This window comes from Passer montanus, unplaced genomic scaffold (assembly GCF_014805655.1).
Source record: "Passer montanus isolate IOZ18808 unplaced genomic scaffold, ASM1480565v1 scaffold4, whole genome shotgun sequence".
NCBI lineage: Eukaryota > Metazoa > Chordata > Aves > Passeriformes > Passeridae > Passer > Passer montanus.
Window position 1 is genome coordinate 11,630,172 of NW_024368818.1, and position 22,456 is coordinate 11,652,627.

Sequence of the window (22,456 nt, forward strand, 5' to 3'; positions counted from 1 at the left end):
AGTCAGATGGGTGGGGTTGAATGCGGTCTTCCACAGCTGTGCAGGCAGCTGTTCTGCACACCTGCAGGAGCATCTCTTTCTTAAATTGAGACATAATGCAAAGCTGTGCTGGGTCATTTCTCCCAGTAGCTCCCTCCCTCGCAGGTTCTGGAGAAAGATCTGTAGGGAATGTAGAGCTCCAGGCTGCAGCTTCATTTGAAGCCTTTTGTTGACATTGTTTCTCAACTCCACCACAGAATTTGCAAGTCCTATCTCTGATGTTCTCCCTCAAAGCTTTTGTATTTTAGCCTCCTGGAGTGATAGCCGACCTGCAGTCTGAAGACTCAGCAATACACCAACACAATATGCTTAATCATTTATATGAATAAATAAATAATAATAATTTATTAAGGAATCTCAGATATTACCTTTTGGTAGGTTTTGTATCATTAATTACTGAACTTCCTTTACTAGTACTGGCAAATTTGAAGTGCTCTGTGTTTTTGTCAGGAAAGTGCTTTCAATATTGATGCGGTATTGATGTTTCATTTTCTGCTGTGCTCTTTTCATGCATCTAGGAGAAATAAGGAGGTAGTTTGTTTTAGTAAAACTGCAGTGTGACTGTGAGTTCTTAAAATCATATTGACATTCTACACCTCTGCTCTCAGCAGAGTTTTTTTTTCCAGGAATCCCTGTTCAGTATGACAAATAGCTTTCAATGAGGACAGTGGGCCTGGCAAAGGCAACTTGTTCCAGGAGGTGAAGTGGAAGAAAGTTAATGTTCAGTATTTCAAGGAAGGCATTATTTTGCAGTTCCTGGCAATCAGGATTGTTCAATCCTGTGTTTTTGTAAGCAACACCTGAACTTACTGTAACTGGTAGACAAAGCCTATCTGCTTTATAAACAGTCTCCCTATTGTTTATGGCTACCTTTGGAGTAGCATTGCAACTGAAAACTAGAATCTATTTTCCATGGGGGCTAACAGTTACACTTCTAAGGTTTTTTTACAAAGCCTTGTCTTTCAGAATTTTCTTGGAGTATGTTTTATAATTCTGAAGGGATTAATAGTCTGTGGAATAAAGCCTAATGATAGTCCTGCAGCTGGAAATAATTGTGCTGTGTGTATACAGGGTTCTAAAACATTTAGTGTCTATTTGTCTTCCTCCAGTAGATGGCTGAATATTACAGGCTCCCTCCTGCATCCAGCAGGATTGCCATCTGCATTTTCCAGGATTTCTCATTGTTATAGGTACCAGATAAGCATCCTATGAATGCCTGGAAGGAGTTCTTTTTTAAAAAACCTAATCAAACAAACCTTTTATAATGAGTTCCAGTTTCTCTGTTCTCTTGTATTTTGTTTGAAGTAAAATCCTGGGGCAGGGGTGATCTGGTACTTGCTCTGTTTCCCTGGGAGTGTCTCATGGGCAGCCCAGCTGGTGCCTGCTGTGGTGACAGCCCAGTGTCTCTTTTCAGCCAGGCAGGTATCAATTCCCACTGAGGTGCTGAAATTTCTCTCTACAACTACAAATACCTGAAAGTCTTTCATGCTGGAGGAGAGATCTGAACACAAGGTCAAAGCATCAAATGGATGGGGGATGTTGCCCTCAAGTGTTTCACTTCAAAGAAATCTAGGATTCAATTCTTGAAGGGACGTGCTGATGCTCAGAAAGTGCTTCAGACTCAAGTGTTTATTCATATCTGCAACCAGGGCTAGTTGGAGTGTGAAGCTTTTTTGTTTTTGTAAGGAAAGTCAGAATCACATGTAGGCGCTTCTCTGCTTTTTTTTCTTTTTTTTTCTTTCTCATGGCATAGTGCTCTATGAAACAGATTCAGGAGGAGGGAAAGGAAATATCCACTGAAATGTTTTCATCCGTGGAAGTCCTCATTTCATCTCCTGTCAGCTTCTGGAAGGGAGTTTAATTAGTTGTTATTCAAAAACAAAACTCCCTGTCTAATTTTGTCATGCCTATTTGGAAAAGAAATTTTGGGATGCTTCTTGCAAGGAAACAAAGTCTTCTTGTGAGTTTTGTTGTGAGTTCAGCTGTATCTTCCTTACCAAGGCAGATTGACACGTCATATCTAGTGATAGAAGCAAGTGCAGCCTTGCTACCACCCTGTATGTCCCAAGATACAGTGCAAGCAGAGCATAAATGGGCACATCTGGAAAATTCATGTTTCCTAAGAAAGGCTTCTCTGACCTCTTTTTAAATTGTGGATGAGCAGAAAGAAGAGTAATGTTTCCGTACATGGCCCAGTCTCTCATTTGAAGTTAATTAAAAATAAAAAACAAAATCACATTGAATTCTTATGCTGTTCAATCGCAGATAGATATCACCATTGTGCTGCTTTCCTCCTTGGTCTGAGGTCAGACAGGTTGGCTTTCCTGTATGTCAGACTTGACTTTGTTTTCTTGGCATAGGTGGGTATATCATGGGATGTAACTCAAGAATGACCGTAATATTGTGTCTGGTGGGGAAGTAAGATTGAAAATTAAATAGTGACTATGCCTAGTTTTTAAATTGTTTTAGTTCAGAATATACCAAAGGGTTGTGTAGTAGGTTTTTCTTTTCCCTTTGTAGCATCTGACCAGTAGTTCAGAACCAGAACCTTCATGTCACTGATTTTACCAAAACTTGTCATTTCAAATGGGGAACTTTCATTAAAAAACAAAACCAGACAAAGAAAAAAACAAGCACAAAATTGCTTGGAATTCTAGTGTGCCGAGTGCAGCTCTAATGAGAAGGGTCCTGTATATCTAAACAAATTATTTCTCCTAATCCAAATCCCAGTTTGCCACCAAGCCTAAGAAATACATTCTGAAGTAAAGGGAAGAAGCACTGTACAGGAGGTGAAAGAATGGAACAGAGAAATCTGATTGCTCTCTGTTGAAATCAGTATCATCTGCATAGGAAAAGATTATTTCTACATTGTATATACTAGATTATCATTTGAAAGACCACAATAGACATCTGTTATGATAAATTTTATGGAAATGGAGGCCATAAAGCAGGCTGTATTCTGAAGAGCTTAAATGCTCAGCACTCAGGGTGAAGGGCAGAATGAAAACAGGGTCTTCAGTCCCACACAAAGTTGTGTTTGGATGCTGAGTATTGAGCTCTTCTCCCCTTGGTATCTGCATTACTTACAAATCTGCCTCTCCAACCAGCTCTTGTCTCAGAAATACTCCTGTTAGGAAATTGGGCTATTTGTGATTTTTCTGAGTTGTTTCTAGTGGATGGGATTTCAAGCAGTTGGGCTTTCTCCAGTGAAAAATGGTTATTTTTCCTGCACTGGGAGAACAAGCTGTGAATTTGAGTTGGATGAGGGTGAAGGATACATCTGCCAGTTAGTCTGCTTACTTTCAGATGGGGTCCCTTGTGTCTGGTCTCTTTTCTTGGGGCTGCCCAGTTGAAGTTGGTGACACATGGGTGGTTAGGATTGGTGGTGAAACCAGGCAGCAACAGAGGTTGTCAACACCAAACACAGAGTGGAAGAAGTTTGAGTCCTGCTGGGTTTCTTTCTTCTGGTGATGAGAGCTGTCACTTGCACCTCTGAAAGGACTGTGTTAAACCAACTTCCCCAATTTCTCCTCCTAGCAATAGATGGATTCATCACATTTCTCACTGCAACACTTGTTTTGGGTATGCAGCATTGTGATTTATTTTAGAAGGTAAGACTTCACTGGAACTTCTTTGCAGTTCAAAATTTTGAGGGCTGAATTAATTTCATTTGGAGCATAGGTGAGCTGATGGTAACAACAATAAATCATGTTTTCTGAAAACTGTAGAAATTATTCATAGATATTGAAATTTCTAGCTGTTTTATGCCTACCTCATATTTTAATTTATGCTTGCTTTAAAACAAACTCCAGGTTTTAAAAGTGTATATTCTCTCTTTCAGTGCATCCTCTTTTCAAGTGAAAGAAGGAATAATTTTAGAAAATTCTGGAGCCAAATAATTGAAAATAAATAAAAAGCAAATAAAAGTCCTTCTTTGTGTAATATGCCTTTCTACCGTTTGTTCCAATAAAGAATAAAAGCCAGATGGTGTTATGTGGGCATTAGAGCAGGGATTGTAACCAGGGCTCTGGAGTCTCTTTGCAGCCAAGATGGTGGCCTGGATTTTATTGCTCTTGATGAATCGATTTGTGTTCCAGAACTTGTTATATTCATGGAGTTGGGCATGAAGCAAAGGGATGAAGCAGTGAGTTTAGCTCTGCTCTAAGATGGGAGGGAGGCAGGGTTTTGGCTCTGCTTCAGCTTTTGTGAATTTACAGGAGTGGCTCAGGCATGTAAACTCTTCCAGTCCCAGCCCTGGATCTGAGGAGGGAACAGGGTGCTGGCATTCCAGCTGTTCCTGATGGAAGGGGGTGTAGTTTACCCTTGTGGTGCTGCACTACTTGGAGCAAGACAAGGACCCACCTTAGAGCCATAGGTGTGACAAGAGAGATGCAGAAGCTCTGAGTTAATGTTGCTCGAGGCAGGGGATAGCAGGAGAAGTGCTCAGCATTGGTCACCTGGGGACGCTCACACTTGCCAGGTCAGACTGCTGCAGGAGGGAGCGTGGGACATGCCTCTGGCTGCTGAGATGTCTCTTAGCTCTGCTGTAGCTGCAGGGCATGAGAGCATGTCTGGAGCCAGAGGGAGAATGTATTTGGCATGAAGATTTCATTAAAATTCCACATTTTCCAAGTCTATATTTTTCATCAATTAGCAGTGATATGTATCAGAAATATTTATATATTTTAATAGAAAGTTACTAGCAATTGCTGATTGCAAATGGGAGCATGTGTGGATAAAGTTTCTCCATTCCTTACTGCTTAGCCTTGCTGGCTCCTCTTCAGCAGTTGTTGGTTTGGAGTAGGTTTTTTACTTAATTTCATCCCTTTTCCCCCCCCAGTAATTACTCCTTGCCAAGAGTATCAAATCTGAGAACTGCAGTGAGTGTGTTGCAAGAAAATGGAGACATGCCACAAAGTGCCTTGGTACAAGGGAATGTGAGGAGGGATTTCACAGAAGACCTGGAGGGTGTTTGGACTGCGCTCAGCTGGAGGGAAACACAGTGCAGAACTGCAGATAGAGAAAAAAGATAATAAAATGGTGAAATTAAGTAAAAGGAATAGATCTTGAGATCTATGGGGAATAGATTGGAAGGAGTGTGATGGATAAGCAGGGAAGATGAGCAGAGTTACAAGGACAGAAAGGAGCTCTTCCCACTCCTGCAATGTGCTTTAGGCAAAGAGGTGATAACTCACTAAGTGGGACCAGGTGGACTCGTTTGTGTGCACTTGTTTGAGCTGGCCCAAAGAATGAGTTCCAGACTCAGCACAGATAGTTGCTCTTTTGACAACCAGTTCAGGGGCCTGTCCCAGGCTTTCCAAAGGATTCTGTGCCTGCAGGAAAATGCTGAGCAGTTAGGAGCCACCTGAAAGGGAGCTGGAAGATTTTAAACTCTAATTTCTGTCCTAGAATGCTCAAAAAACCAGTGCTCTGAGATGTCAGTCCTGTGACTGGCATGGCTCTGGTTTTATCCCAGTGTTTTACTGCTGGCTGTGGTGGAGTTACTCTTGCTGTTGTAAATGGGAGAGCAAGACCAAGATATTTCTAAATACCTGGAATTCTTTTTTTTTTTTTTTTTTTTTTTTTTTTGTGAAGTACAGTTTCTAGAGTGAAAATAACAATAAACCAAAGAGGTTTTTTTAATATCCTGGACATCCTTAGAGTCTGCTATGTATTTTCCTGCAAGTGCAGGGAGTCTGGTAGGATGAGCCACCCCTGGCAGCTGCAGGGACAGCGAATAACTGAGTGTTGGAGAATACCAGCTCCAAACCCAAGGCGGCAAGCTGGGCATAGGAGGGGTGGTTTGATGCTGAATGGCATCATTATGGACTAACACAGTAGCTGCTCTTCCTAAGAAAAGAGATTTGTCAGGAAGCTGAAAACTCCCCACAAGTTTTCTTGGCCGATGCAGCAGAAACAGAGTGGAGACACTCTGGGGACAGTGGAGTGGGAGCATGAAGGAGGCAGTGGGACAAGCACTGGGTCTTCAGCAAAAGCAGCTTCTGGAAATGGGGGAGTGAGTCCAGGGCCTGCTCCTTTTGGGATTCTTTCATCCAACATTCAGTAGGCCAATATTTCTGCCCTCTAACATCCCACACTGCCCAACAAACAGTGCACAGTGATGGGTGTTCCTGCCAATTCTCCCTTTCTACGGTGCTCTGGTGAGAGAAAACTGACACATCCAGCAAAATAATCCACATAAATTACTTCAGTGATGGGTGCAGACTCCATGGTACTTTCCTGATGGTCCCCCACAAGGGACACATGGAGCTGGTGGGTGAGGAGGAGATTGCCAAAGGGATTCCCAGCTGCTGGCCAGTGCCCAAGTGGTCCCTGGGCTGCAGCACTCTTCCGTGCCAGCTCTGTTGGGATCAGGAGGGATTAGCCATGGGTCATGACTTTTGCATATGATGATACCACAGGGCTGCTGGGGCCTCTGGGACCCCAGGGCATGCCCCACCAACAACTGCCCAGCAGTTCCAGTGCAGCTCTGGAACTGCTCCTGAAAGGGGCCTCGACGTGGCATTCCTCTCTCCAGCGAGCTGAGAGACAGCTCCTGCTTTCAGAAAAGTCTCTTCTACTTAGGACTTCAAGCATGTTTTTCACATGGGAAAAATCTTGCTGCTGGTGAAAGATCCAAGGAGAAAGCTGACATGTGTGGGGTGAAGGCTGTCGAATGCTGGGAAATATTTGCTGTAAAGGGGTGTCTGAAATTCCTCTCTAAAACTGAAATGAACCTGGTCTGTGGCAGCTGTTTTGGGTCTGGACAGTTCAACTGGATGATGCACAGAGAACTTTCCCACCCAGGGGCTATGTAATAAACTAGTTTTCAAATGCAGACCCAATTCCCATGATCACTCAATCTCATTTTCTTGCTGCAAGCTCAAAGCCCTGTGCTTCGGTCGAGCTTTTTTACCTGGAAAGGTCTACATTTGAACAGGCCTGGCCACAGCCAGGGATCACTGGGGGATAACAGAAAAATTTCCCTTAGCATGAAAGTCTAGCTCACTCTAGAGTCAAATTCTTTGTACTCAAACTTTCTTCTGCCACTAGAGGTGACCAGATTTCTTTTTCTCCTTGTTCTCCTTCCTCTTCTCTTCTTAATTTTATTATTCCCTGTAATGAACCAAATTTTTTATTGTGCTTATTCCAATTCCTGTTTATCTTATTTTCTTTTTCTGATTCGTAATCTTATTTTTTATTTATGGCCTTATCATAGGATGGTTTGGATTGCAATGGATTTTTGAAGGCCAACCATGCAATGACAGCAGACATCTTCAACTAGATCATGTCCCTCCTAGTCTGGCTTAGTCTTATTCTGCTTGCTCTCTCCATCTGCTACTGCTGCTACTATAATTACTGTAACTATAATACTGCTGGTATTAGCATCATCATCCCGTGCTGGACTCACCTTCACACCAAAACCCCCATCCCAGAGCCTTCCCAGTTTCAGCGCCAGGTAGGAGCAGGCAGGATGAGCCAGCAGAGGGAGTGGTCCCCACGCAGACGCCTTGTGCCAGCTGGCTGTGCCCAGGAGCTGGCCCGTGGCTGCTGGAGATTGGCACAGGAGTGGTGGATGGGGACAGGGATGATGCAGGCTGGTGCTGCAGTCCTGTTCGGGGTCGGGTGAGGCTTCAGAGCCCTGCAGGCAGGAGAGCCAGCACACAGCCATCTGGGTAACACAATAAGGCACTCACTCACTGCATCTGAAAAGAAAGGCTCAGCCATCTAAAAAAAGCCCTGGGGTGGGGATAAGGCATTATTAACACCTTAACTGAAAGGGCTCTGACCTGTGCACCAGATTCAGGCTTGAGGAATGTGTACAATGATTTCATTTTAAAAGCAGAGGTGCATAGAGCTGGCATGCAGATAATAATAATCATCAACAAATATCCTTATTTACAGCTTGAGAGTATGATCTGGGGCTACCACACATGGCCCCACTGTGCAAGGCACTGTACAAGCACCTAGATGAGGGTAGCTCATACCTCTTAAGCTGTTCACTCTTAAAACTGAACAGTAAAACTGGTGGCACATGAGAACCGGGCTTTCACTGCCTGCTTCTGGCAGGGTTGAGCTGGAAAAAGATGTGGGAGGCAGCAGGGTGAGAGGGTGCAGGAGAGCAGGGTAGGATGTGCACTGAGAGGATGAAAGCCAGAGCTACAAGAGGGATGCTACAAGAAAGCCAGAGAGGGAGTTTTTACAAGGACATGATGGGACAAGGGGTAACAGCTTTAAAGAAGAAAAGTTTAGATTGGACATAAGGAAGAAATTCTGCACGTGAGGGTGGTGAGATAGTGGCACAAGCTGCCCAGAGAAGCTGTGGATGCCCTGATCCTGGAAACCTTCAAGGCCACGTTGGATGGGGCTTTGAGCAACTTAGTCTCACAGAAGGTGTCACTGCCCAGGGCAGGGTGTTGGAACTACATGTGGTCTTTAAGGCTCCTTCTATGAATTCAGACGGGATTTACACCAAGCAGCAATTTTTTTGCACACCAAATTGCATTGCAGTTTTAATAGCAAGCCTACCAGAAAGGTTCATCTTAAAAATGCCCCAAGTAACTGGCCAAGCAAGAGGACCTCCACCTGCTCACACCTTACAACACCCTTCTCCCTCCTGGAGCTTCCTCCCAGCAGGATTTTTCCTACCTGGGCTGATCAAGGCCTAAACCAGGGACCAGCAGAGGGATGTCAGCTGCCATCATGGTCCCCTCTTCTCATTCTGAGCCCAGCTGTCCTGAGGAAGCTTCACATGCCTGCAGGATCACTGGCTGTCCACCCTGCTTCTGCAGGGGACTGAGGGTGCTCCCAGGCACCAGGGGAGCCATGAACAAGGAGTCAAAGAGTCCACCAAGCAGCTGGAGAGGCCACCACAATGGTCAGGTCAGATAGTATGTGAATATGACCTCCCAAAAGGTAGTAGCACTTCTATCTTCCAACTTTTAGCTTGCCAAAAGCTCCGTCACTGCCTCATCATGTGGTACCAGGGGAAAAAAGTTCCCTTTCAGCACCAAACTTCACTGTAGGTCTTCAGCCTCTCACAGGATGGGGGCCAACACAGACCTGGGTCTCATCTCTTAGTTGCTGCCCTGCTTTGTGTCAGACTGCAGGGCACTGGCACAGGAGTGAGTTCTGGACTGCAGCAGGGCCATGCAGGGTTACTGTGGAAAATATGCACGCTGATATTTTGTTCATCTAAAGCTGAAGTAGCCGGTATGAAAGAAAATAGCTTGTGGTCTTCATACCTCGAGTCAATGAATTCCTGGGCCTTTTATAGCTCAGGAATGCTGGGCACTCATGTTTGGTTTTACAAGGCTTCGAAGCCGCAGCTTAAGGTCTGGATGAACATTAATCACAGCGGCACAATGACAGCTGCTGGTGTTTCTACCCGTCTCTCAGGTGGGACTGCACTGTGGACACTGTGCCCCGTTTTCCCCACTTGCTTTGGTTTGCAGAGAGGGGGTCACTACCTTCAGGCTGACTTACCTGACCCACAGTGCTCGCGGAACACGGCGGGGTGCTCAAGATCAGCCCGGTTTGCTGGATTGCATCCAGACCCCAGACTGGGGATGCTGATGACAAGCAGGATCCTGGCAGCATCCTTCCTGCCAGAGTGAGATCTGAACTTTTCATGTTTCACTGCAATGTACTTTAAGTCCAGACCCAGAGAGTATTTAAAGATGTCTGAAATCACAGCTTTTCCCCAAGAATGCACCTCACTGCTGTTTGTATGTTTGCCCCTCTCAAACTTTGGGAGGAGAAAAGCCCTGAAAATGGTAACAAACCAGCACAGAAGAGATAACACAGCTGCACAGTGCACTGAATCCAGATGAATCCTGAAAAGGTCATTTTGGATGGGACTAGATTTTTGAATGCTTCTAAATGGCAATCTTGCTAATATTTTTAGCTCTTCTTAGCTCTTTCTTTACATGATGCAGGTCTGTTACTTACTTTTGGAATAATGGACTTTAATGTTTAAACAAACTGACTCTGGAAGTTTGCTCCTTTGCATATTTATTCCTGACGTTAATATGCAAAATATATTTAACCTACAGACAGTGTTACCATGACATTCTGGTTTTTTGGCCGGAGCATCTGTGGTGAAGACACAACCCAAAAGTGGAATAAGCCCCCTCCTTGTTATACCTGAACACAGCTGGCCAGGAGGCGTTTCCCATCCTAATATTGGTTTGGCCTCTGTTAGTTTCCTTTTCTTCCATGGCCTTGAAAAACAAGATATATGCCAAATTTTACTGTCAAATCTTGACTTGAAGGAAGTCAAAAAGCCACAATCGCAGCAATCACCAAACTTTTGTTCTTGGCACAAAAAATACTGCCAGCTGCCATATCTTGAAGATGGAGTGATCAAATGGGTCAGGCCGACCTGTGCTTGCATGAGGAACACGCAGTGCTGGGATCTGGGTCAAGCCAACTTCTCCTCAAGCTTCTGCAACCCCCTGGATCTTTGCTGACACGCTCCTGCTCAGGACAGGTTGGTTTTTATCAACGTGTGCAAGGATCTGGGGAGAGGAGGTTGGGACAGGCAGAGAACTCATAGGAGAGAGAGGCCCTTAGTGGCATTCATGCCTTTCATGCCTGCAGCTCCCTGGGACATCAGTCAGGAATTTTTTAACAGACACTTTCAAGAGCATGTGAGAGCCTGCTGAGCAAACCTCCCTAGCTCAGAGCCAGACTCTTGGCTCACTTTTGCTCCCTTCCCCCCATTTATTTCAGTTGCATAAACAAACATAGGAACAATATTTCCACCAAGCTGGAGCATTCCCCTTGCCAGCACTACAGCATGAAATGGGATCTGATCTTTATTCCTTACTGAGCACAGTATATCATTCAAGAACATCTAGATATAAAAGATATTTAGGTACCTCACTCACACCGATCCAACATCTGTCAAATAAAGAAGCCCCAGACCCTCAAGAAAAAAAAAAAAATCAGTGGGAGTTCTATGCTTAGCAGGAACACAGGGCTATAAAAATATTTATATCTTTACCAAAGTATATCATTAAGTTTCCCCTCTCATTTCCTTCCAGTGAAGACAATCTCACTAAAATCATATCTCTTCTTGATCATCTCTAAAATCATGCTCTTCTTGCTTAGGCAAGTGCCCAGTTTGATGCTCTGCCTTGAGGAGGATTTCATCCCACATACACTTACTGGTGTCACCTGCTGTGGGGCCTTTCATTAACACCTGTGAAAAATGGAGAAGATGCAACCTTAAAAGTCCCTGAGGTATACCCTCTTAGTCTTAGCACATTGTTTGTAAAAAAAGCCTGAAGATTTTTTTTTTTAAGTCCTTTCTTCCAGAGGACTGAATGTATTCACACTGGAAAAGTGAGAAAATAAACATGTTTATACATTTATTATCTACAATAGTAAGGCACAGATTTAAACAGCAAAGAATAAGAAATCTTTGGCTGACCAACAATATCAACATTTGCTGGGGGTGACACATAACATCCTTCATTTCCCCCCCTATGTACAAATAACCCTCCAGCTGCAAAACACTGTACACAAACTTCTCTATACAACCAACAACAATAAAAAACGACAGTATTTTACAACTAGTTACCACTGACATCACCTGGAATGGCTACAGCACAGTTTCCCAAAAACACAAAACAGTTCAAAGAGCTGGGAAAGCCAGCACAAACGGAGCTGGGCCGCTCTGCTCAGCACGGCTGACATATGGCAGTAGTACTCCATCCAAGTCCTGCTAGTGCTTGGGCTGGAAGGAGACACACCACTCCTCCAGACCTTCCCTCCAGGAAAACTAACATCTCTTGAGTTCAACACAGTTGGTGAGAATTTGGTTTATTTGAGCTGTTGCCTATAAGAGTTACCCACACACTGTCTCTAACAATTTCTGACATGTGACCATGAATCTGGGACAGCATCAAGTGTAAAGCCAGCTTTGGATAACAGAAACTGGAGAGACTGGTCTCCCCAAGGAGCAGTGCTGTGCTCTAGCTGACTTGGAGAAATCGAGCTGAACCACTACCAAACATAACTGAGAGCTGATCCGTGCTGATCCACCACTGTTTCTCCTGGATGCCTCACTGTCTGCCTGCACACAACTTACTGAAGAGTTTCACCAAAAGAAATAGCACAGCTGGTAACAAAATGCTTAGCGACTTTCAAGCACCTGGGCATCCTTATTTCTTGGATTAAAAGCGATGCAATTAAAAATTCGGCAACATTTTACTTGTATTCCCTTGATTTGTCTTTCTCCTGCCCCATTCCTACCACAGATGCTTGAGGAAGGGCCACAAAAGTGGGTCAGTGGTGATGTCACACACGGTCCCGGCTTTTATGCAAACAATTACAATGTTTAAATTAACTTTAAAGAAAAAAAATTATCTTACAAGGCATATATTAAGCTGCATAACATTTCTAAGGGTTTTACACCTTTGGTTTCACAATGCAAAGCTGCTAATACTTGAAGCACACAATTTGCTTCCTGCACTACCTACATACCATTATTTTGTTTAACAAGTCCGAAACTCAGAAAGAGGGTGACAACAACATACATCTAATTCTAGGTACACACAAAAATAAGTGCATAGCTTTAACATAGCAATTTTGCTCTTTTTAAAAATAAAAGGTATCAGCCAGGCAGTACTGAGCACAAGGCTCTGGCCTGTGAAGGCTTTGAGTTCACAAGGACTTCAGTTTTTGGCAAAAGCAGAGTTTAAAATGCCTGGTGTTCTCAAAAGTCAAGGGCTCTGATTTGTCACCTACAGGAAGGGGTGACCTTGAGCCAGCCCTGAGTGCACGATTACTTCTAGCACCCATCACTTTTCCACTCTAGGCAGCTTCACATTAGCTCCCATCACTCCTTTTCCCAAAGCCAAGCTCTCCTTAAAGTGCACCACAAGGCTCAGGAACTGCAAAGCCAACACAGAAATGCCTCACAGAGGAAAATTTCCCCATCGGCATGTGCAGTGCACGAAGCCACGAGTAACACAGCGGGTGAGCTGGCTGCTTCTTACTGAATTCAGGGACAAAGCTGAAAATAAGAAATGTTCCACCCTGGGTAAAATAAGGTGAAAAGAAACCGCAGCTCAGCACAGAAAACACATGATGCTCACGTACTGCTCTGCAGTTAAACCCTTCCCTGCCTGCTCCTGCACTCCTTAATGTCTTGCTCCACATCAGCTTGAACAGCAGGTTTGTATGCTCGAAGAAGCTAGGATTTGGCTATAAGAATTGACAGTAAGGAAAAATCTTGTTCTTACCACAAATACACTGACTCTTCAAATATGAACCAGTGCCCAGAAAGAGGTATCTTCTGATCTCACATGCGAACCCAGCTTAACTACTCTAAAAACAAACCCATGCAGCTCCCCTCTGAAGGAACTCTACAACACACAGCCCTTTAGGGAGCTGCTGGGATCCTCCCCCAACTTTCCCTCCTGAAACTTTCCTATGGGTACAATAGGGTTTGCTTCAGCAGGGTCCCCCCTCCCCCTTCTACATTCATCCACCAGAATTCCAGCCAACAACTGCACCTATCAAAAAAAGAAGTCTCAGCGAGCTCTGAGGTTGCAAGACATGAATATTTGTACTGTAAATTCAGCTCCAAGAGAAACACTTGTCCAGCCAGGAAAGAGGCACCTGACCTGCCTGCCCAGGAAAGCCACACCACTGCCACTTCAAACAAATACTTACAAGAACCTGCCGTGTACATCTACAGACCAATTATTTACAAAAATTTAGAAGTGAAATTTTTGAGACTGAAGCCTTTGAGAAATGCATTAATACTGAGGAAGATGCAAGTTTTTCCTGGATTATTCAGAAACTTTCTCTGGTCTCCAAAGAGACAGGATTTCATTCCCTGTCCTGGTTGCAGAGGCAGGAAAACAGAGCAGCAGCGTGCAACCAGCCTGTAACTCAACTACTTTCTCTTTATGCCAGAAAACACAGTTTCCTTTTTCCCCAACACTCCCCTTCTCACACCATTTTCCATTTTCAATGACCCTTTCTGTTCAGAAAATGCCAGACGTTCATTTTGTCACTCCTCTTCAGTGCTCTTGACTTCTCGCCTGGTGAAAAGTCTCAACGTATCAGACTCTAGCATCAATTTTGGAATAAACATTGTCTTTTTTCAAACTCTCAGGGTTAGTTTTCAAGGTTGGCACACCGAGGACCATCTTGGACCTGGCTGTACACACACAAAACCCCAGAGATGCTGTCCTCTGCTCAGATGAGGACTTCCATCATGTCTGTATCTGGAAACTCAGGCTTGTGGAGCAGGCTGCTCACTCTGCCTTTGCTGTCAGGCAGCTTCCCGTGGCTGGAGTTCTCTGCAATGGAAAGGAGGGAAAGTTAGTCTTCAGTCCAAGTTCAAGTTGTTCAAAGCAAATATCAACCCATTCCTTGAAGGTGGGGCATGTATTACCTGTACATCCTACATACTGAAAGCCATATTTGTTCAGGACACTAAGAATGTGTGATGCTGAACTCACTGCACAATGACAGCAGGCGTGTCGCACAGACCCCGAGATGGTATTTAAGAGATACACACCAAAGAGCCTCTTTAGCTAAAACCACAGAATGGTCTGAGTTGGAAAGAACACTAAAGACCATCTAGTTCTGTGATAGCCCTTTTAGTGATACATAGCATGTTTTTGGGGGAAATCTTGCTTTTGAGAGGAGATAAATATGTAGGAAAACGCTTTTTCAAAATAATGTGCATAAAATAAATGTCTCCTTTGCTAGGGCTGCAAACCAGCAGTTTCCACCTTTCAAAAATAACTAAAATTGTACTTCTTCATCCATCCTAAAAAAAGATCTCCACTTTCTCCTTACTATTCCCCCCAGCTTTCCTTTAAATTTTTTCCTTTAAAAATTAAGGAGAAAATGGTGTTTTAACCAACCATGGTTTCAGTTGAAAAAAAAAAGAGAAGAGTTTGAGTATGTGAGCAGGTGTGGAGTGTTTTCAAGGTGTGAAATTCTACAATTTTATATGTAGCAGCATAAATATCTAGCCTGCCACAGACGAACGGAGATTTACAGAAGCTGCCAAGCACAAAGCTCTGCAAAGCCACTCTGGGCAGCCTTAGAAATTTCTCTCTCTACAATTTTAGTTTCCCTGAACAAACCTCCACCATACCTCACAAACTGTGCTAGCATCACATACCCACACCTTGCCCCCCTTAATACTGATGTGTCTCTGGGGATTGCTGACAGCCCCGGGGGTGCTGACATTTTGCACTGACAGGGATCTGGCAGAGCTCACCCAGTTTCTCGCTGGCCACTCGTGTCCCCAGGGGCCGTGGGGCTGGGCTGTGTGATGGGGTGGCAGCCAGGCGTCCCCGGCCGGGGAAGGAGGCGGTGGCGGGCCAGAAGAGCTCAGCGCTTTTGTCCGTCTGCGTGCTGCTGTCTTTGCTGCCCGTCTTTGCGTGGGAGGCTGCCGGCACTGGGACGGGCATGCAAGACAAGGAGGGCAGAGGCGGAGGCAGAGAGGGGCCTGACGGGTGGTCATGGTGCTCCTTTCCCAAGAGCAGCCCTGCAGACACATAGAGGTCAGTCACATCCTGGCTCAAATGCATGTGCTGTCCCCTGTCCCACCCTGGAGCTACAAGATGCTGGGTATGGCTCCAGTCATTTAGTTTGGCTTAGCTTTTCCCTTTGATGCTGCTTTTGCTGTACTTTCCTACAAAACAGCTTTCTGAAAGCAGCTTCTCCTCCCTGCCTCCCCTCCTGTACACCCAGTGACACTTACTCGCGACACTGTCTTGCACACCTCCACACCCCCATCCTATGTGGTCCCAAACAACAGGCAGTCCCGCAGTTATTTTCCCATTTATCTGCCTCATCACATCATGCTGTCCTAGCCAAAGGGATGCTCACCCTCTTGATTGACTTTATTCAGGCTTTATTTCTAGCCCAAATTTGTTATTTCCTCCCACAAAGTTGCAAACATTATGGGCTTGTATCTGGGAGGTCTTCCCTCAACTTTGGCTTTCTATGATCAGTGCAGAATGATTTAACATGATTAAAAATGTAACTAAGATACAATGCAAGGTTAAAGAATGACTGTTTTTTGACTTAAGCACAAGGACACGCATTCTGCCCATGGAAAGTGCTCTGGAAATGAACTGCCAGGGCAATATGTGCCAAGGCACTTTGGCTAAGTTCACGCAGAAGGATTAGCATGAAGTGATGGATGAACCAAAGCTTAAGCAAAAGCAGAACTCACCTATGCTTCCCTTCCAGAGCTTTTCTTCCTTCCTCTCCTCAGCTATCTGGTTGCTGGTGAGCGAGGTCTGGCGCGAATGCGTGCCGGCAGCAGCGGCGATGGAGGGCACGGACCGCGCCGGTCGCAGGCTGGCGCTGTCGGCTTTGCCAGGGTCCTTCCGGGACCGCTGCTGGAGGACCTTGATCATGGCATCCTTCTCAATTATTTTGGCGTGGAGATTCTTTATTCTGCCAAAATATGAATGCTCTGCTTACAGGAATGGAAAAAAACAATTCATATGGGCAGGTCTCCACACCTGGAGGCAGCAGGGAGGTCCCCAGGCAGATGCCCTGCTGCTCTGTCCTCCCTGCTTTTGGATACTTGGACAAGCTCCCAGCAGTTCCTCCAAGGAAAATCATGCACTTCAAAACAGACAGCATTTCTAGCTATTAAGCCAAAACTTTTCTGCAAGGTTAACTGAACCCATCTATGCTGTGGTTTTACTAACCCAGCAGGAACAGTGGGCAGAATCCTGACCAGGCTGCACATTGCTACCTTTACAATACAAGCACAAGGGCAATTTTCACCTCTGTAATACATTGGGGCCACATGTGGAAACTATGCTTTGGAAGACTGAGCTAACCCCAGGATTCAGGTCTGTGTCAGCTGGAGTAAACACCTGCTGAAGTGAGTTCCTTTTGGTTTCTCTAAGAGATGGTCTGGGCTCTTCCTTCTCCCTCAGTGCTGCAGAAACAATCAGCACATGGTGTTCAGAGCTGACCAAAGCTTGCTACTTCTCTCATACAGACTCTGAAGACTCTCAAATCACTAAAAAAAATGTGATTATCTGAACTCTTCTCCAGGAATGATTTACACCAAATCATACTGAACAATTGCAAAACTATTTAAAAAAAAAATTTGTACATTTTCACAGTCAAATGACTAGCCTGACTGTGCTGTACAATATATAATACAATGCAGGTGCATTTTATGAAGCAGTGAAAGCATTATTTTTCATCATCACACGTTTAATGAGCAATTTAAACACAAGATGCTAATCTATATTTATGAAGGCAGTGGCAAAACTCCACTACTTCCTTGGAAGCAGGATTAGCTTGCATCTGTGAGTGAAAAACAAAACCCAAACCCAGTAAAAACAATCACTGGTATTTTCCACAAGCAACAAATACACCTTTTTTATAAAAGTGTCTGCAAATTTGTGTCCTTGCATGCCAGACTACTTTTAATAGTGGAACAGTCCCTGCTTTGTAAAAACGTTGGGTTTGCCACAGAAGGCTTAAGAGGAAGGTAGGGAGGAAGTTATGACAACAACTCTTTAATCCCTTTTGAATGCTGAAGAGCAAAACTAAGTCAAAGTGAAGCCAAGCCCATCCTTTCCAGTCATGTAGGAAGGAACAGAAGGGCATCCTGGTTTATGTGAACCCAGCCCAGCACCACAACAAGCAGGAATGGCAAGGCATGCCCCTTACGTGTACTCCATGTCCTGGCAGCGGCGGTTGGCTTGCACGATCTCCTCCTCCTCCTGCCAGCCCCGCACCTCCAGCGCCGCCTCGCCGTAGCTGCCATTGTGCGAGTGGCTCGGGGCCGAGGCATCCCTGGCAAAGAGGGTCACCACAGTCAGTCCTGAGACTGTGAGGGTGGCTTCTGCAAGTGAGACAAACTTGCAAAGAAAACCCCAATCCCATGTTCAAAGAGCAAGCCAGATGGCTGTCTGTCAAGCAGATGGCTCCATGGCATTGGGGCATCCTGCTGCAGACTACTCTTGGCTTGGGCTGGGTCATTAATGCCATTCATTTAAGTGGGTTAAAGGAACAGAGAGCATGCTGGAATCATGGGTGACCCACACAGGGATACCAGCCACCCGGAAAAACGGGGTCAGACATCAGAGGGACCCACTCACCAGATCCCAAGTCAACAAGAGTACATCATGAACCAGTAACAAAGCTCTACACTTTGTAAGTTGAAAAAAAAATCACAGTAATTGCTGCCTAGACTGGAGTGTGAAAGGAAAGTCCATCCTGAGTCACACATCTAAACACATTTCAAAGGGAAAACTCACTTTAGGATGTTTTCTGGGGATTTGGTTCCTAAGAAACTGGGTTGAAAAGTTAACTATCCCATCCTCCTAATCACTGGGAAGTGTCACTGCCTTTTGTGCTTTTGGCCACCACACTTTGAGACAGACAAACTGGGGACAGATAGTCCAGACATATGCAATGCGAGTGGGAAAGGGTTGACACTAGAGCATGTCAGGAATGGCTGAGGGGAGGAAGCTAGTGCAGACCAGGGACAATACAACAGGGAATATCTGTCTTCCACTATTTACAAGGCTGTTTAAACATCAACAGTGGTGAGTGGTTCATCCTGTATGCCGGGGAAGGACAAGAATCAATGCAGATACTTGGCAGTGAAGAAGTTTAGCTTAGCTATCAGGAAAAACATTTTAGTTTGAAGATTAATGAAGTGGTGAAAAGGGTCATTTAGGCAATAAAATTTCCCTTACTACAGGTTTTTAAAACTAGGTTAAACAACCTTGTTGCAGGCCATGGGATGGGTGCAGATATATACCATGTCCCTGCTGACTCCACCAGGGTACTGGGAGGAGCTGCCTTACCTGTGCTGTGTAATTTGGCACCTTGAGACTGTCAGAGGCCATTGCTTCAATCTGATGCCTAGATTTGATAAACTCTTGGGCCTGGTCAGAAGGATAAATTCTGTCTCAACCAACTATTCTGTTTCACTGGCATGACACCTAGGAGAAGTGCACTAACCCTGGCAGTGTGACTGGGCAGGGCAAGGCAAGTAACACCCAGCCTTAAGATAACACCCATTCTGTACTATTTTGCCATGCTTTCCATGGTGATCAGAGCTGCCTGCTTGCAGCAAGGTCATCTTACCTCTCAGTTGCAGCTGTGGCTGCAGCATTCATGGCAAAGTGCCGGATCGTACTCTCCTCCAGATACTTCTGCTCCCACTTGGTCATGTCAGCTTCCAAGGCCAGGATCCTCTCCTCCTTCTCCCGCACCAGCTCCATGAGGGCTGGGGCATTATGCTCCGGAAGGCTGCTTGCCTGGTAGCTGCCCTGCCTCTGCCAGTGGAAACAGTGACAGATATTCATGCCCTGCTGAACATGGCATGCTGACCCTTTTTTCTTCAGTCTTCTGGCACGTACAAAGACATCCCCATGTCTTCTGACAGGGGCAGGTGGAAATCCCAGGCTAAACCCCTTAGCTTGCAGGAGAACAGGCACGTTCACCATATGTGCAACCCTAGCACATGCTTCCCCAGACCATGCTGACAGAAGCAGGGATTTGGCTGCTACCCTAGATGTGCAGAGATTTCCTGGGATACCCCAAGCCAAGGGAAAAAGTGGGAAAAAAAAGCTGGTAGGAAAAGAAGCAATAAAACTTTAAAAGATATTCTTCTTGCTGGGACTTCATGCCCATGGCTGGGCAGTGCTAAGTATGGACAGGCAGTTATTATCAGAGGGTTTATATATTAAAGCTGAAAAAAGCACCTTGTGACCCAGTTACATGTACCCTGTTTAAAGCAGCAGCTGGGAAAATATCCCAGCCATGCATTTAAGCTTGTCCCTTCTGGCACATTAGTTCTTTTGTGCCCTCAGGGGATGATTTCCATGGTGCAACAGCTAACTTTCTAACTAGAGGGGCAGAAGATTCCCAGGCACCTGTGGGGTGGCTCCCATGGGATGCTGACAAGCAGCAATGAGTGCATAACTCTTTCCATCTATGCTGAAAGAAAAGTGCTTGTCCAGGCCAGATTTACTCCACCCGGTTACAGCACTTAATTAAGTCACCTAAGCAGCATGGGTAGCTACCCTGAGCTCCTCTCACTGTTGATACAGAGTGGAGGCAGAGGGAGATCCAGTCCTTGACTCAGCAGAGGGATGACTGCACAATGAGCACAAAGCTCTGGGAGAACTCAGTAGAAATAAATTAATTTTTAAATAAACAATGCAAGAGATTCGTTATACTCCATGGTGAACAGTATTGTGCTGAAGAGGAAACCATGTCTCAGGAGCACTGAGTTCTCACTCATGCTGCACCTTGAAGTTCCACTGGCAAAGCTGTACCATTGAAACTAGACATACCAGGGAAGGGCTGCAGCCTTTGCCTCTGGTGCCTCATGTTTGGAAGATGCTTTCTGGAAATGCAGTATGGAGCAGCCCTTAGGAATAATGGCTGTGACTCTGCTCCTGCAAAAAGTATTGTCAAACCTCTGTCAGGAAGACAGTATTTTGGAAGTGTGGTCCTGACCTACAACTGTTATCTTGGGACATCATAGGACCTGGTCATCTTCTGAGTCAAAACATCTGCCAGCCCTGCACACTGAGCATGCAGTGCTGAAAGAGTTTGTTTATTGGTCCCAATTCATGAGTCAGTGATAAGGAAGATTTGCCATTTTGGACTCAGCTACCAGCAAGCCAGGGACAGCAGAGATTCTGGCTCACTGTCTCTGTGTGCTGGGTCCCTTCTGCTCACTCTGGTAAAAATGAGAAAAGAAAATCACCTTTTTTTCTCTGCAATGAGAAAATGTTTCAGTAGCTATAACTTTGATTACTCAGAGAAGACAGCTCTGAAGCAAAAAGCTGGGGTATTTTGATGTAAAAAGATTCTCTGCAACATTGTGGCCCATAAATAAACAGTATAAATAAAAATAGTAAAAATACCCCAAAAGTTTTCTCCCAAAGCTTATAGGCAAGACAAGAAGTTAAGAGTATCTTTCCTCTTAAAACTGACTAGATGGAATGGGTGCCGGCATTTGAAAATTATGTCAACCCAACAGCAATTGCTAATTACAATACCAATTTTTTTAAAAAAATAAACAACCTGTAAATTACAGAAAAATTTTCTGCCAAAATGAACAGACACAGCCTGAACTTGCAAGACAAGGATTTCAGCAACAGTCCATCCCTCTTACTTAATATATCAATTTGTCTCTGTACCCCAGCCTTAGTTCTAGTTTTACATTCACTTGAATTCTAATTGGATTTTTCTCAGATGTTCTTTTCTCAAATGGCATTAGCATGTTATATTCTATGCAATTCCTTGTTAAACTGGAAGGGAGCTGGCTAAGGGGGAACTAAGAGTACTTGAACACCAAGCCCATGGTGGACTGGGCAAGAAAGACTTAAAACACTTCTATGGAAGCAAGAAAGAGTAGAGATGAATGAGAAGGGTCTGCAGGGAGCAGCAGCAGAGTGACACCTTGGGCAGTGCTGGGGCACCTGCCCTGCCCTGGGGCTGCCAGAAGGAAGGGGATGCTCTCAGGTCTGGCCGCCTCATGACTCTGCAAACCCTGACACTGACCCTGACCGTGGAGCTATTTCCCAATGGCATCGTGCCAGCAGGATCAGCCCCTCTGCTCTTTGGCAGCAGTGTAACAGCTGCTCTGGTGTCCACTAATGGCTTATAAATAAGGAAAGGTTATAGTAGCAGATGCGTGCGATGACAGATACGGGTGAGCACCTCAAGAGTTCCAAGAGCATCTTGCTTTGCTTATGTTGCTGCTTTTCCCCAAGCAATAGTTTGATACATTTAGCATATCTGCTCACTCTCCTCCAGGGTCAATAGCCAAGTATTTGGTGCAGGATGAAGCCTGGAAATTCTCCCTGCAACATCTTCATTTTTTTTCCTTTTCAAGGTGACTGGATTTTTGTGACTTAGGGATGAAGGTGTTATAACACAAGAGTAACTGTGCATAAAATACAAGCATAGCAATACCCCTCTAAGGACACAGGGCTGCCGAAAAAGAAGGGGACGCATACAGAAATTCAAGGCTACACTCATAGCCCATTCTGGACTGGACTGATATATAAATAATTTATTGTCTGAAGATGATATCACTTGACTCCAGATCTGTAATGGGTTGAAGATTCTGTGAACCACACACATCAGGCTTTGCTCAGAACAAATATGGGCCTAGATCTTGCTCCTACCAGATCCCACATCATCCCACCTGGCCTTTTCAATGAAACATTGGCTAGAATTTTTGGGGTGAATCTCACATGTACCACACCTTTCCTCTCCTCCTGCTGTGCGGAGCTGGTTTTTGCACAGTCTGTCATTGCTAGAGCGAGAAACATGGAAGGACATTTTCCCCTGCCTGCCCTTGGGCAAGGAAGCCAGGACACCTCATTCCAGCGTGCAGGGCTCAGCTGTATCCAGAGTCCCACAG

The 22,456-nt window shown here is 44.9% G+C and overlaps 1 protein-coding gene across 2 annotated transcripts in view; it reads right to left on the bottom strand.

Moving 5' to 3' along the window:
- Window positions 1-11,397: 11,397 nt before the first annotated feature.
- Window positions 11,398-22,456, bottom strand: part of AMOTL1 (angiomotin like 1) — a 54,760-nt gene continuing 43,701 nt past the window's right edge. For both annotated transcript variants that reach the window (XM_039718489.1, XM_039718490.1), the window contains 5 exons: window positions 19,156-19,346; window positions 17,728-17,853; window positions 16,259-16,485; window positions 15,296-15,565; window positions 11,398-14,360 (listed from right to left, as the gene is read on the bottom strand). In XM_039718489.1, coding sequence (XP_039574423.1) covers window positions 14,257-14,360; window positions 15,296-15,565; window positions 16,259-16,485; window positions 17,728-17,853; window positions 19,156-19,346 — 918 coding nt within the window. In that variant the 3' untranslated portion in view covers window positions 11,398-14,256. The remainder of the gene's footprint in view (window positions 14,361-15,295; window positions 15,566-16,258; window positions 16,486-17,727; window positions 17,854-19,155; window positions 19,347-22,456) is intronic.